At 38.5% G+C, this 15,638-nt stretch overlaps 1 protein-coding gene across 25 annotated transcripts in view; it reads left to right on the top strand.

Moving 5' to 3' along the window:
- The window catches only part of pleca (plectin a), a 214,024-nt gene extending 199,546 nt beyond the window's left edge, over positions 1-14,478 (top strand). For all 25 annotated transcript variants that reach the window (NM_001430891.1, XM_021468103.3, XM_021468104.3 and 22 more), the window contains 2 exons: positions 1,440-4,784; positions 6,101-14,478. In NM_001430891.1, coding sequence (NP_001417820.1) covers positions 1,440-4,784; positions 6,101-12,409 — 9,654 coding nt within the window. In that variant the 3' untranslated portion in view covers positions 12,410-14,478. The remainder of the gene's footprint in view (positions 1-1,439; positions 4,785-6,100) is intronic.
- The last annotated feature ends 1,160 nt before the right edge of the window (positions 14,479-15,638 follow it).

Here is a 15,638-nt window from a genome sequence, read left to right as displayed (position 1 = left end):
GAAATGTGTTATTGGTTGTGCTAGATAAAAAAAAAAAGTCTAAATTGTAGCCAATAAATGTGCTCACCTAGTCTTTCATTGTGCTAGTGGTGCAGCACATCCCATTTCTTTCACAATGTATGTCTCTCATTATCCTTTTACTACTATGGAGGTGTAATATCTCTTCTATTATAGCAAGCTCTCTGTTAGGATAGGCACTTTTCAGCCTGAAGCAAACTTAAAATGGTGCAACATGTACCAGTCATGCTACATTCTTTTATATTTTTTCAATTTCCTCTTTAGAGCTTTTAGAAAAAAAATAGAAAGCAAAATTCTTGCCCATCATTCCTCTGTACTCTGGTTGTTGATTTTTCCTTCTTGAGTATGCTTCAGCCTGACTTTCACCCCTTTCCTCTGTAGTTGTTTTTGGTTGTCATTTCCTTTTCTAACTTTATTTTCTTGTTTGCTTCTCTAAACTGCTTGCCAGCGCTTTATCATGATGAATGTTTGTCATGTTTGGGTGCTAAAGAGGTAAACTGTCCGCAAAATTGCTTGTTCATCCTCTTCCAGTCCTTATGTTTATTATGTTTCCCATTTTCGAGACATATATAAATTTTAAATAATATATGTAGTTGTCAAAATCTACAGTTTGGCATTCATTACCAGTTTATTTTCTGTTTTCTCCTTTTATGATCTAGCATGATTCCAATGCTCATTCTTTCTTTGCTGCATCACTAAGCTGTTCCATTTTTAGGCTTAAAGGGATAATTCACCCATAAATGAAACATCTGTCATCATTTACACACACTTCACCTGTTCTGAAGAATGCTAATTGATGGTACCCATTGACTTCCATGGTGTTCAACAGAAATTAGAAGCTTATAAAAGTTTAAAACCACACGAGTATAAGTTAATGAAGAGGTTGTTTTCATTTTTGGGTGAACTTTCAATTTAACAAATATAAAATTTTAAAAGCTTTTTCACCAACCTCCACATAAATGATTTACAAACATTTTAAATAAAAAGTGCATCTTTAGTTCTGAAGGCAATTAGAAACACATTGTGTAAACCTTTTCACTCTGATGTGAAACAATAAAAAGTTCACAACAATTCAGTCTTAAATATTTCAGGTCAGGCTTAAATCTACAAAAAAAGATTTAGTTGAGTTTAATAGCCATATCCAGTGATAACACCTCATTAGCATGAAGCCATTTGATTTTCCAGCTATAGTGTTGTTTTGTGAAGTGATTGTGTCTCATTCTGTGTACCATACATTGTGACTATATCATCCTTTATAAATCTTCGGTAGCTACATAAGTTGTTTTTCTAATTAGCATAATTCCCTGTAACTTTCTCCATGTACTTACATTTATATGTACTTACATGTGTCTGTAATATCTAATTCCTAAATGCTTAACTTTGTCTCTATTTCCCTCTACTATTTACCTCGACTAATACAGAAAGCTGCAGAAAAACTTAAGGAGGAAGAGAGGAAAAAAATGGCTGAGATGCAGGCCGAGCTAGAAAAACAAAAGCAATTAGCTGAAACTCATGCAAAGGCTATTGCTAAAGCAGAACAAGAGGCAAATGAGCTTAAGACAAAGATGAAAGATGAAGTCAGCAAAAGGCAGGACGTCGCTGTCGATTCTGAGAAACAGAAGCACAATATCCAGCGGGAGCTTCAGGAGCTCAAAACACTTTCGGAACAGGAAATCAAGGCTAAGTCTCAACAAGTAGAAGAGGCCCTCCTAAGCCGCACCAGAATTGAAGAAGAAATCCATATAATTCGACTTCAGCTAGAGACAACAATGAAACAAAAAAACACAGCTGAAACAGAACTTCTGCAGCTTAGGGCCAAAGCAGTAGATGCCGACAAACTTCGAAATGCAGCACAGGAGGAGGCAGAGAAACTTAGGAAGCAAGTTGCTGAAGAAACTCAGAAGAAACGCAAGGCAGAAGAAGAGCTTAAACGGAAGTCAGAGGCTGAAAAGGATGCTGCCAAAGAGAAGAAGAAAGCCCTTGAGGACCTTGAGAAGTTTAAACTCCAAGCTGAGGAAGCTGAGAGACACCTGAAGCAGGCAGAGTTGGAAAAGCAGAGACAGATTCAAGTAGTAGAGGAGGTGGCTAAGAAGACTGCAGCCACTCAACTTGAGAGCAAACAAGTAGCACTTACTGCAAGACTAGAAGAATCACTTAAAAACGAGCAGGTAATGGTCATTCAGCTGCAGGAGGAAGCAGAACATCTCAAGAAGCAGCAGGCTGAAGCAGATAAGGCAAGAGAGCAGGCAGAGAAGGAGCTGGAGACATGGAGACAAAAGGCCAATGAAGCTCTCAGGCTCCGGCTTCAGGCAGAAGAAGAGGCCAATAAGAAAACTGCAGCTCAGGAGGAGGCTGAAAAACAGAAGGAGGAAGCCAAACGCGAGGCAAAGAAGAGAGCAAAAGCTGAGGAGGCTGCCCTTAAACAGAAAGAGGCCGCTGAAATGGAACTGGGGAATCAGAGGAAGATGGCTGAAGAAACAGCAAAACAGAAACTTGCAGCAGAGCAAGAGCTCATTCGGTTAAGAGCAGATTTTGAACATGCTGAACAACAGAGAACTGTCTTGGATGATGAGCTCCAGCGTCTCAAAAATGATGTAAATAGTGCTGTGAAACAGAAGAAAGAGCTTGAAGAGGAACTGATCAAAGTCAGGAAAGAGATGGAAATTCTACTGCAGCAGAAATCCAAAGCTGAGAAAGAAACAATGTCAAATACTGAAAAGAGCAAACAACTACTTGAATCTGAAGCTGCCAAGATGAGGGAACTGGCTGAGGAGGCAACTAAGCTGAGGTCAGTTGCAGAAGAAGCAAAGAAACAGAGACAGATTGCAGAAGAAGAAGCTGCCCGCCAAAGGGCAGAAGCTGAGAAGATCCTCAAAGAAAAGTTAACTGCTATCAATGAAGCAACACGCCTAAAAACTGAGGCTGAGATTGCTTTGAAAGAGAAGGAGGCTGAAAATGACCGTCTGAAGAGAAAAGCAGAAGAAGAGGGCTACCAGAGAAAAGTTCTTGAAGATCAGGCAGCACAGCATAAGCAAGCAATCGAGGAAAAGATTGGTCAGCTAAAGAAGTCCTCAGACACTGAGCTCGACAGACAAAAGAAAATCGTAGAAGAAACCTTAAAGCAGAGAAAAGTTGTGGAGGAGGAGATCCACATTCTCAAACTTAACTTTGAAAAGGCATCTAGTGGTAAACAGGAACTTGAACTTGAGCTTAAAAAATTGAAAGGCATCGCAGATGAAACGCAGAAGAGCAAAGCAAAGGCTGAAGAAGAGGCAGAGAAATTTAGAAAACTTGCTTTGGAAGAAGAGAAAAAAAGGAAAGAGGCAGAGGCTAAGGTGAAACAAATCCAAGCTGCAGAGGAAGAGGCTGCAAGGCAACACAAAGCTGCCCAAGAGGAGGTTGGTCGTCTTATGAAACTAGCAGAAGAGGCTAAAAAGCAGAAGGAGATTGCAGAGAAGGAAGCTGAGAAACAGGTCATTTTAGTCCAGGAGGCTGCACAGAAATGTTCTGCGGCAGAGCAGAAAGCACAAAATGTTCTTGTCCAGCAAAATAAAGACAGCATGGCACAGGATAAACTCAAGGAAGAGTTTGAGAAAGCAAAGAAACTGGCGCAAGAAGCAGAAAAAGCTAAAGACAATGCAGAAAAAGAAGCTGCTCTTCTGCATAAGAAAGCAGAGGAAGCTGAGCGCCAAAAGAAGGCAGCTGAGGCAGAAGCAGCTAAACAGGCCAAAGCCCAGGAAGATGCTGAAAAACTGAGGAAAGAGGCTGAAAAAGAAGCTTCTAGGCGAGCTGAGGCAGAGGCTGCTGCTTTGAAACTAAAACAAGAGGCTGATAGTGAAATGGCCAAGTACAAAAAACTTGCAGAAAAGACCCTGAAGCAGAAGTCTTCAGTTGAGGAGGAGTTGGTGAAGGTTAAAGTTCAACTTGATGAAACAGACAAACAAAAATCAGTCCTTGATGTTGAACTTAAGCGACTTAAACAAGAGGTCAGTGATGCTATAAAGCAAAAGGCTCAAGTAGAAGATGAGCTCTCTAAAGTCAAGATTCAAATGGAGGACTTACTTAAACTAAAACTCAAAATTGAAAAGGAAAACCAAGAACTTATGAAAAAAGATAAAGATAACACAAAGAAACTTCTTGAGGAAGAGGCTGAGAACATGAAAAAATTGGCAGAAGAGGCTGCACGGCTCAACATTGAGGCACAAGAAGCTGCGAGATTGAGACAAATTGCAGAGTCTGATCTCGCCAAGCAGAGGGAACTGGCCGAGAAGATGTTGGAAGAGAAAAAACAGGCTATTCAAGAGGCAGCAAAACTGAAGGCTGAAGCTGAAAAGCTCCAGAAACAGAAAGATCAGGCACAGGTAGAAGCTCAAAAGCTGTTGGAGGCCAAGAAAGAGATGCAGCAGCGTCTGGACCAGGAGACCGAAGGTTTCCAGAAATCCTTAGAAGCTGAGCGAAAACGGCAATTGGAGATTACTGCAGAAGCTGAGAAACTAAAGGTCAAGGTGACACAGCTAAGTGATGCTCAGTCAAAAGCAGAGGAGGAAGCCAAAAAATTCAAGAAACAAGCTGATGAAATCAAAATCCGCCTGCAGGAGACTGAAAAGCACACTTCAGAAAAACACACTGTTGTTGAGAAACTGGAAGTACAGAGGCTACAGAGCAAACAAGAGGCTGACGGTTTGCACAAAGCAATTGCAGACCTTGAGAAAGAAAAGGAAAAACTGAAAAAAGAGGCCGCTGACTTACAAAAACAATCCAAAGAGGTATTGTGTTGTATGTTGTTGTACTAGTCTTTTTATGTAGAAACCCCTTTAATAACAATTAACAGTTTTTTATACAACTTTTGAACCTTTGTTCATGCATACTTGCAAGTTGCCAGTCAAATTAATAAGGCCTGCAATTATCATGAACAAAGATGTTCGATTCCCCTTTTACATTACAGTGTCCATGATAAAATATATACAATTACTGAATAATATGAATTAATTTACTTAGTACGCAGCATGCACATTGTTAGCATTTTTTATTTGTTCATACATTTTTACAGTTTGCAACTTCTGTAACTTGGACACTATAATGTGTTGTTTCCCTACAATTAACTTTTCAACAACAAACTAAATATATTTCAGTTATCTGCATTTTTAGATAATCTCAGTTGTAGGATTCTGTGAATTTGTCTTGTCTATATAATGTATTCTCTTCATTCGATTCTGTGGTTAGTTATTTGCATTAATAAGAGTAATAATAAATGCACATCTTAAAGGTATAATTCATCCCAAAATAACTAATTTACTCATGTTTAAAACCTGAATGACCTATATTGAAATATATATTTAAAGAATGTATTAGGCTGCATCCAAAATCGCCAAAATTTCCATACTGTATAATATGCTAAAAACATTATGTGAGCGGAGTAGTATGTTCAAATCCGTAGATTTTGAAAAACAGTATGCAATAAGTACCCGAATGACTTACTAATTCCAGCGAGATTATGAAGTGTGCATCCGATGCATGCTACGCTATCCCATGATGCCCCGTGAGAGAATTAATGAATGTGAATGAAGCAACTCAACTGATGCGGCTAGGTTACATGATCATGACAAAATGGTGACTGTAGTGCATCCGAGTTTCATTCATACTACTCAAATTCACTCTGTATAGAATGTACTTTTCTAACGGTCAAGTAGTACATTTGAATTTAAATGCAGTAGTTTGTGATTTTGGACGCAGCCTTAGTGTATTTTTAATTCCATATAATTAAAGGCAGTGGTAATCAATGTTAGCAAAATATTCTGTTCTGCATGAACAAGTGACAGAAACGATGACAGAATAGACTGCACCCATAAGATGTCCATTTACTTATCTACCTTAAAATTACTGCAAAAAGAATTGGAAAAAATACTAAAAGTATGACATCATTGCTGATAAAAAATTAAAATGTTAGGGTAATTATAGCTTAAAAAACTCTCAGAATGCACAATTACTTATTCCTTCGAGTTCTGTAGTTATACTGTTTTCTTATACAGTGATTTTAATGTGATGCGTTTAATTAATTATTGTTTTATGCACTTTACCACAGATGGCCAATGTACAACAAGAACAGTTACAACAAGAAAAGACGATCCTTCAGCAGAGTTTCTTTGCAGAAAAAGAGACACTGCTGAAGAAGGAGAAAGCTATTGAGGAAGAGAAAAAGAAGCTGGAGAAACAGTTTGAAGATGAAGTCAAGAAGGCTGAAGCACTTAAAGCTGAACAGGAGCGTCAGAGAAAGCTAATGGAGGAGGAGAGAAAGAAACTGCAGTCTGCCATGGATGCTGCTATTAAAAAGCAAAAGGAAGCTGAGGAAGAGATGAATGGCAAGCAAAAAGAAATGCAAGATCTTGAAAAGAAGAGAATTGAACAAGAGAAACTTCTGGCAGAAGAGAACAAGAATTTGCGGGAAAAACTCCAACAGCTTCAGAGTTCACAGAAGGCATCTTACACCAAGGAGATTGAAATCCAAACTGACAAGGTCCCCGAGGAAGAGTTAGTTCAAATGACCATGGTAGAAACAACAAAGAAGGTCCTTAATGGCTCTACAGAAGTGGATGGGGTGAAAAAAGATGTACCCTTGGCATTTGATGGAATCAGAGAAAAGGTGCCGGCAAGCAGACTTCATGAGATAGGTGTGCTCAGCAAGAAAGAATATGACAAGCTTAAGAAAGGAAAAACAACAGTGCAAGAGCTTTCTAAGAATGACAAGGTCAAGATGTGCCTGAAAGGTAAAGATTGCATCGGAGGGGTAATAGTTGAACCCAATCAAAAAATGAGCATCTATCAAGCTTTGAAAGACAAGATGATTACACAAAGTACAGCTATAATGCTTCTCGAAGCCCAAGCTGCATCTGGTTATATAATTGACCCCATTAAGAACCGAAGGCTCTCTGTCAGTGAATCTGTGAAGGATGGCTTGATTGGACCTGAGTTGCACACCAAGTTGTTATCTGCTGAAAGGGCTGTCACAGGATTTAAAGATCCGTTTACTGGTGATACAATCTCAGTGTTTGAAGCAATGAAAAAAGGTTTGATCACAGAGGACCAGGCCATAAAACTTCTCGATTGTCAGTATGCAACTGGTGGGATAATTGATCCTGTCAATAGCCATCATGTACCAGTCCAATTGGCGTGCACACAAGGTCAACTCGATGAAGATCTTAGCAAAATTCTGTCCAGCCCTCCTGCTGACAAAAAGGCATTCATTGACCCTAACACTAAGGATAGCCTCACTTACAGTGAGTTACTAGACCAATGCAAACCAGACGCTGAGACAGGCATTCCATTACTACCAATCACAGAACAAGCAGCCCAAAGTGAAAGAACTTATTCAGATGAGGAAACTAAAGATGTATTTAGTAAGGCTAACTTAACAGTTCCATTTGGAAGATTTAAAGGAAAGACTGTCACCATCTGGGAAGTCATTAACTCTGAGTATTTTACAGAGGATCAAAGAAAAGATCTTATTCGACAATATAAAACTGGCAAAATTACAGTTGAAAAAATCATTAGAATTGTAATAACTGTCGTGGAAGACAAGGAGAACAAGAAGGAACCTGCATTTGATGGTTTGAGATCATCAGTGCCAGCATCTGAACTTCTGGAAGCAAAGGTTATCAATAAAGATTTGTTCAACAAATTGCACAATGGAAAAGCTACTCTTAAAGATGTGTCTGAGCTTGAACCTGTTAAGAAAGCCCTGAAGGGGACACACAGTATCGCTGGAGTGCAGATTGAGTCAACTTCTGAAAAGATGTCTCTCTATGATGCCATGAAAAAGAACTTACTTGGAACTGAGCCAGCACTAAACCTTCTGGAGGCCCAAGCTGGAACAGGGTTTATAATTGACCCGGTAAAAAACCAAAAGCTCACAGTTGACGAAGCAGTAAAAAGTGGTGTTGTTGGCCCAGAGCTGCATGAGAAATTGTTGTCTGCAGAAAGAGCTGTTTGTGGTTACAAAGATCCATATACTGGAAAAACTGTATCCCTGTTTGAAGCCATGCAAAAAGATCTCATTAAGAAAGAGCAAGGTGTCCGCCTGCTAGAAGCTCAACTTGCAACTGGGGGAATTATTGACCCTGAGAAAAGTTACCGCATAACTCCCGATATTGCATATAAACGTGGTCATCTCAATGAGGAGATGAACCAAAACTTAAGCAAGCCATCAGACTTGAGTACAGTATATGTTGACCCCAACACCCAAGAAAAAGTCACTTACACTGAACTGCTGAAAAGATGCATCACTGATAAGCAGACTGGTCTTCCACTTATTCCATTGTCTGAAAAAGCTATCAAGTCAAAAGACATTGAACCAGTTTCTGATGCACAAACTAAAGAGAACTTGAGTCATGCTACGGTTGAGTTGCACAGTGGGCTTTTTAAAGGAAGAGTCATCACCATTTGGGAGATTATCAACTCTGAATATTTTACAGAGGAACAAAGGATTGAATTCATTCGGCAGTATAGATCAGGAAAAATCACTATTGAAAAACTAATCAAGATTGTTATCTCTACAGTGGATGAAAAAGAAAAGAAGAGACAGGACAACTTTGATGGTCTAAGAGGACCTGTACCAGCCAGTTCCTTACTTGAATCTAAAATCATTGATAAAGACACCTATGATAAAATCCTACAAGGCAAAAAGAAACCTGCTGAAGTTAGCGGGTCCGTCAAACAGTACTTGCAAGGCTCTGATTGTATTGCTGGGGTATTTTTCCAAAAAACCAAGGAAAAACTTAGCATTTACCAAGCAATGAAGCAGAAGCTACTGACTTCAGACACAGGCATGTCCCTGTTGGAAGCACAAGCAGCTACTGGCTACATAATTGATCCAATCAGGAATGAAATGTTTACAGTGGATGATGCTGTTAAGGCTGGTATTGTTGGTCCAGAGGTTCATGAGAAACTGCTCTCTGCAGAGAAAGCTGTTACCGGTTACAAAGACCCATATACTGGTAATAAAATCTCCCTTCTTCAAGCAATGCAAAAACAGCTTGTTTTAAGAGAACATGCCATACCTCTTTTAGATGCTCAGGTAGCCACTGGAGGAATAATTGATCCAGTAAATAGCCACCGACTTCCCAATGACGTTGCCATTGAGCGTGGCTACTTCAGCAAGCAACTAGCCAAATCTTTTAAAGACCCTACAGATGACATCAAAGGTTTTACTGACCCCAACAAAGATGAGAACGTCACATACAAACAATTGAAAGAGAGGTGCATGACTGATCCAGAATTTGGAGTTGCCCTTTTGCCACTTTCCAAAGCTCAGACTCATGAGGAAGCTGAGAAATCATATGTTTACACTGAAGAACAAGCACAAACAGACTTGGCTAACACTCAAATAGACATACCTCATGAGAGATTTGCAGGAAAGCAAGTGACATTATGGGAAGTCATGAAATCAGATATGCTTCCAGAGGAGGAAAAGCAAAGGCTCCTTGAACAATATCGCTCAGGCAAAATCACAAAAGAGAGAATGGTCATTATTATAATTGAAATCATTGAACAAAGGGAGATAATCAAGACTGAGCAGAGTATGTCATGTGATGTAATCAGACGACGGGTTACTATTGATGAACTTTACAGAGCACGTATCATAGACCTTGAGACTTACAACCTGCTTAAACAAGGCAAGAAAGCAATCCGTGAGGTTATGGAAATGCCAAGTGTAAAGCAATATCTTTTTGGAACAGGCAGTATTTCGGGAGTACTTTCTGACAACTATGCTAAGGTTAGCATTTACCAAGCCATGAAGAGAGGTCTTATAAAACCTGACATCGGTATTGATCTGTTGGAGGCACAGGCAGCAACAGGATTCATGATTGACCCTGTGAAAGATGAATTGTTGACAGTTGATGAAGCTGTTCGGAAGGGTCTTGTTGGCCCAGAATTCCATGACAAACTACTGTCTGCTGAAAGAGCAGTTACAGGTTACAAAGATCCCTACAGCGGTAAAGTCATCTCTCTGTTCCAAGCCATGAAAAAAGACCTCGTTCCTGAAGATTATGCTATGAAGCTTTTGGAGGCCCAGGTAGCCACAGGTGGCCTCATGGATCCAGAATACTACTTCCGCCTCCCAATTGATATTGCCATGCAACGTGGTTACATGAACAAAGAAACCAGTGAAAGGATATCTGATCCAAGTGGCGATGTCAACCAGTTTATAGATCCAACAACAGATGAAAAGGTGTCTTACGCATCACTTCTGAAAAGATGCAAAGTTGATAAAGAGAGTGGCTTACGGTTATTGTCTCTGGCGGACAAGAGACTTCTATTTAAGGGCCTAAGAAAGCAGATCACCCCAGAAGAGTTGTTGCGCTCTCAAATCATTGATCAAAAGACTTATACAGGTCTCATGGAGGGTACCATATCTGTAGAAGACCTAAGTAAAGACTTGAAAAAATATCTTGAAGGCATAAGCTCTATTGCAGGCGTGTTTGTAGAGGCTACCAAAGATCGTCTGTCAGTCTATCAAGCCATGAAGAAGACCATGATCAGACCAGGCACTGCCTTTGAACTTCTGGAGGCTCAAGCAGCCACTGGGTATATAATTGATCCCATAAAAAACCTTAAAATGAATGTCCAAGAAGCTGTGAAAATGGGAGTTGTGGGACCAGAGTTTAAAGACAAGCTTCTCTCTGCTGAACGAGCTGTGACTGGTTACAAAGATCCATACTCTGGCAAGGTCATCTCTCTGTTCCAGGCAATGAAAAAGGGTCTTATTCTTAAAGACCATGGAATTCGTTTGCTTGAGGCTCAGATAGCCACTGGTGGAATCATAGATCCTGAAGAGAGTCATCGGCTGCCAGTTGAAATGGCCTACAAACGGGGTCTATTTGATGAGGAGATGAATGGTATTCTTACTGATCCCTCTGATGACACCAAGGGGTTCTTTGATCCAAACACAGAAGAAAATTTGACCTACCTTCAGCTGATGGAGCGCTGCATGACAGACACTGAAACTGGACTTTCACTTTTACTGCTGAAAGAAAAGAAACGGGAAAGAAAGACGTCTTCCAAATCCTCAGTCCGCAAACGTAGAGTTGTCATCGTAGATCCAGAAACTGGAAAAGAAATGTCTGTGTATGAGGCATACCGTAAAGGACTCATAGACCACCAAACATACATTGAGCTTGCAGAGCAAGAGTGTGAATGGGAGGAAATTACCACCTCATCATCAGATGGTGTTGTCAAGTCCATGATCATTGACAGAAGGTCTGGACGGCAATATGACATTGATGATGCAATCTCCAAGGGTCTCATTGACCAATCTGCTTTGGACCAGTACCGTGCTGGTACCCTTTCCATCACCGAATTTGCAGACATGCTGTCTGGCAATATGAGTGGCTTCAGATCTCGTTCATCTTCATTTGGATCCAGCTCATCTTATCCTATGAGTCCAGTTCCTTCTATTAAGACACCAGCTACAACCTGGACGGATCCAACAGAGGAAACTGGGCCAGTGGCTGGAATTTTAGATACAGATACATTGGAAAAGGTGTCAGTCACAGAGGCTATGCATCGAAATCTAGTTGACAACATTACTGGTCAAAGACTACTAGAAGCACAAGCATGCACGGGAGGAATTATTGACCCAAACACTGGAGAGAAGTTCTCTGTTGCTGATGCACAGAACAAAGGGCTGGTAGACAAGATCATGGTGGATCGTATCAACCTTGCTCAGAAAGCTTATCAAGGATTTGAAGATCCAAGAACCAAAACCAAAATGTCTGCCGCACAAGCCTTAAAGAAGGGTTGGCTCTACTATGAAGCTGGTCAACGCTTCCTTGAAGTCCAGTATCTAACAGGTGGTTTAATAGAGCCAGATGTTACAGGAAGGGTATCACTGGATGAAGCTGTCAGGAAGGGCAGTCTAGATGCACGCACTGCACAGAAACTGAGAGATGTCAGTGGGTATTCAAAATACCTCACCTGCCCCAAAACAAAACTTAAGATCTCATACAAGGATGCCATAGACAGAAGCATGATCGAGGAAGGATCTGGCCTGAGGTTGCTAGAGGCGTCTTCTCAGTCAAGTAAAGGACTGTACAGCCCATATAGCATCAGTGGCTCTGGATCAACTTCAGGATCTAGGTCTGGATCCAGAACTGGTTCAAGATCAGGCTCTAGAAGGGGAAGCTTTGATGCCACGGGCTCAGGTTTCTCCATGGGGTTTTCCTCATCCTACAGCCCAACTAGCTATGGTCGCCGTTACGATTCAGGGGTACATGGTGGACATCAGATGGATGAGCTAAAGCAAGCCCTTACAGCTTTAGCATCAGGCAGGAACTGTTGCTATGATGAAAAGAGAATATTCACATCATCACACACTCAGACATCTTTAGTTGCTTAATTTATGCACATAAAAGGACATTTATCCTGCTCTGCATGATGGGCTTTTTTACTGATGGAAATAATATTGCTACATAAGACTGGCTTTAATATTTTATTTCACTTTTATATATTCAGTTTCAAATTTAGATGTTTATCTTTTGCATTGGCTTTCTCTTTTTCATTTTGACGACAGTATGAAATATATCATATACAGTTTATTCTGCACTTTCATCGCAGAATTATCATTTTTATACTCGATCCTTTCAATTAGAAGCAGTGTTAAACAGTTATAGCCTCTCTTTTTGTATCATCTTTTTTTCATGTACCTTGTAAATTGGCACAAGAATAATATTGAAAACAATTGCAAGAGGAAATGGCAATGCTTCAGATGAGATGTAAAACTTATTCATTATATATTGTTTGTGTATGTTTAAGTAAAGATCTTTTTATTAGCAGTACACCTTAACACAGAACATTTGAAGCCAGCATAGTAAAAAAAGAGGCTTATGTTGGTTATCTGCAGAGTGGAATAAAGTCTATTTGGACACTCATCACAATTGGGAGCATGCCAATCAACAAATCATAACAATCCTTGGCAGATATGTATTATTTTCTCATTATTGGGAACTAGAAAACAAAGTTTAAACTATGCAGTCTTGTTAGAACCTAAAACAATCCTGAAGCCATCTTAAAAACTGCAAATCTTTGCAAAAAGACATAAATGACTCACTTCTCAAATATAATTTGCCTCTTGTCCTTCCCACAATCTTATAAATCAAAGGGGAACACACTTGCGCCTTAATTGTGTGATGTCTGCATTAATTTTCTAGTAATGTGCACCCTTATTAGGCTTAAAATATAACGCCTAGAGTTAATAATATTTCACAGCAGATTATATTATTATACAAAATGTAATTATACAGGATTTTTATGTCGAAAGTAGCTCATATTGTCTCGGGACACTCCCTTCAATGTTACAATGTCAGTTTGAATATTAACTAACCTGGAAAAAACTGTCAAACACCGGCATAGAAATAAAATCATCTTAATGTCATACACAATGGGTCTAAAACTGCACATTTACAGACACTTATTAATAGATAATTTTACAGACATTGGGGTATTAATGTTTAAAGTAGACTTGAAGGTTTATGATTTTGTCATTCATTTGGCAAAAATACTTAAGATTTTTAGATTAAATTTAAGCAATTAGCAGAAAATAAAGCCTGGAATCTTGAATATGCCCAAACTACCTCTTTAAATTCAGAAATCCCTGTTTATTATGCTAATTGTCTTTGTTTTGATTTACCAAATGGTTCCCTATCTTGCACTGCCACTTCACTTGCGTGTTTAGAGCGTTTTCAGCTCCTTTTAAAAGATTCACAGTCAGTGCGATCTTACAACCAACATACATGTTCCACTACCTTTATTTATGCTCCATTTTCAACTCTATAGGTTGTTCGATTTATTTGGTTGAGTGGAATTAACAACGCTAATGGTCTATAAAAGAAATCGTGGACTGATATTCACTCTCATTGGTCAATTTTAACACTAAAACTGAAATGGTAGTTTAGTACTAGAAATGTTCTCTCTGTAAATCATTTACAGTAAATTCTAATGATAACTTGTATGTTGGTGTCATGATATAGAACTATTGACAAGCATTACAAACTAGTTGTATAATTATTTCAAAACTGAATGTAGATGTTTACAAGAACAAGGTCTCTAGTTTAAAACTTAATGACATATCTATAATTATCGTCATGTTTTTTTGGAAACTAAGACTGAATTTCACAAAAAGGCACAAAAAGAAACTCTTCAGTCTGTCCAATGTAATCATGTTTTTGATTGAACTTTTGGTTGACTGTGCTGTAAATCATATTTTAGTTTTATTTTCCTACATTATATATTCAGCTTTTTATGTTTTACTAACATGATTAAATTGATGCAATACGAGCAGTTATACCCAGCAAAGCCTTTTTTAAAAGTGTGTTTTGACGGCACTTTCAAACTGTTCTGATATTGAATGCATGATATTGAGTATGACATGTTAATATCCTGTTGTAAATAAACATTAAATATATGGTGTACTGTGTTGGTTTACAAGTTTTTCAAGTCTTTGGTTGGTGTGGTCACATCCTGGGTGGGGGTTTGGGTGTGGTTGAGCGGGTGGGTTTGGTGGCCATTTATCCTGTCCACCAAAATTAAAGGGAAACATTTCCCAATTAAATTATGATATTTAGTTTAACCCTCAACAATTAATCCAAATTAAAGTAGTCTTCAAATTGATTCCATCTCATACACAAGAGTTTTAATCAGTGTATGCATGACTTGTGTAATCTTTTAAAACCTTCAACCTTTGAGAGGTTGGCCTTAGGGTACGAGAGAAATTTTGTCATGCGATGTGACAGGTTTTTTTCCCCGGACTGGTTATGTGTTAACTACCCTCAAGCTAATTTACATGCACGCAATTTCCAGAATCTCAAGATTTCTAAAAAAGGTTTTAGAAAAAAATTGAAATTTGCGGGTTTACAGACATATACAGTTAAGGTTAGAATTATTAGCTCCCCTCTTATATATATATATTTTTTTTTTTTATATTTTCCAAATAATGTTTAACAGAGCAAGGATGCTTTCACAGTATGTCTCATAATATTTTTTTTTCTTCTGAAGAAATTCTTATTTTAGTTAAAAAAAAAACAGTTTTTAACTCGTATTACTTTTTTAAGGTCAAAATCATTAGCCCCTTTAAGCTTTATGTTTTTCAATAGTCTACAGAACAAACCATTGTTATACAGTAACTTGCCTAATTACCCTAACCTGCCTAGTTCACCTAATTAACCTAGTTAAGCCTTAAAATGTCACTTTAATATTAACATAAGCATTTAAAATGCACTTTACGCTGAATACTAGTATCTTGAAAAATATATAGTCAAATATTACGTACAGTCATGGCAAATACAAAACATAAATAAATTAGAAATGAATTATTAAAACTATCGTTTAGAAATGTGTTGGAAAAAGTCTCTGATTAAAGAGAACTTTTGGAAAATATAAAAGAATTCAAATGTAACAGTAAAACAATAATTTTGACTGTATACAGTGGGTAAAATTCATGATTCATGAAGTCACACGCCATGATTTTTCCTGGTAAATATGTTTCTAAAGAAGCAGTTGACTTGAAATTGACACAGATTTTGGTAAAACTCCAAATATTTAAATAAAGCAAAACATTCGTCAGAATGTAA

This window comes from Danio rerio, chromosome 19 (genome assembly GCF_049306965.1).
Source record: "Danio rerio strain Tuebingen ecotype United States chromosome 19, GRCz12tu, whole genome shotgun sequence".
Classification (NCBI taxonomy): domain Eukaryota; kingdom Metazoa; phylum Chordata; class Actinopteri; order Cypriniformes; family Danionidae; genus Danio; species Danio rerio.
Note: the sequence above shows the minus strand (reverse complement) of the source record. Positions and strands in the feature narration are given on the sequence as shown.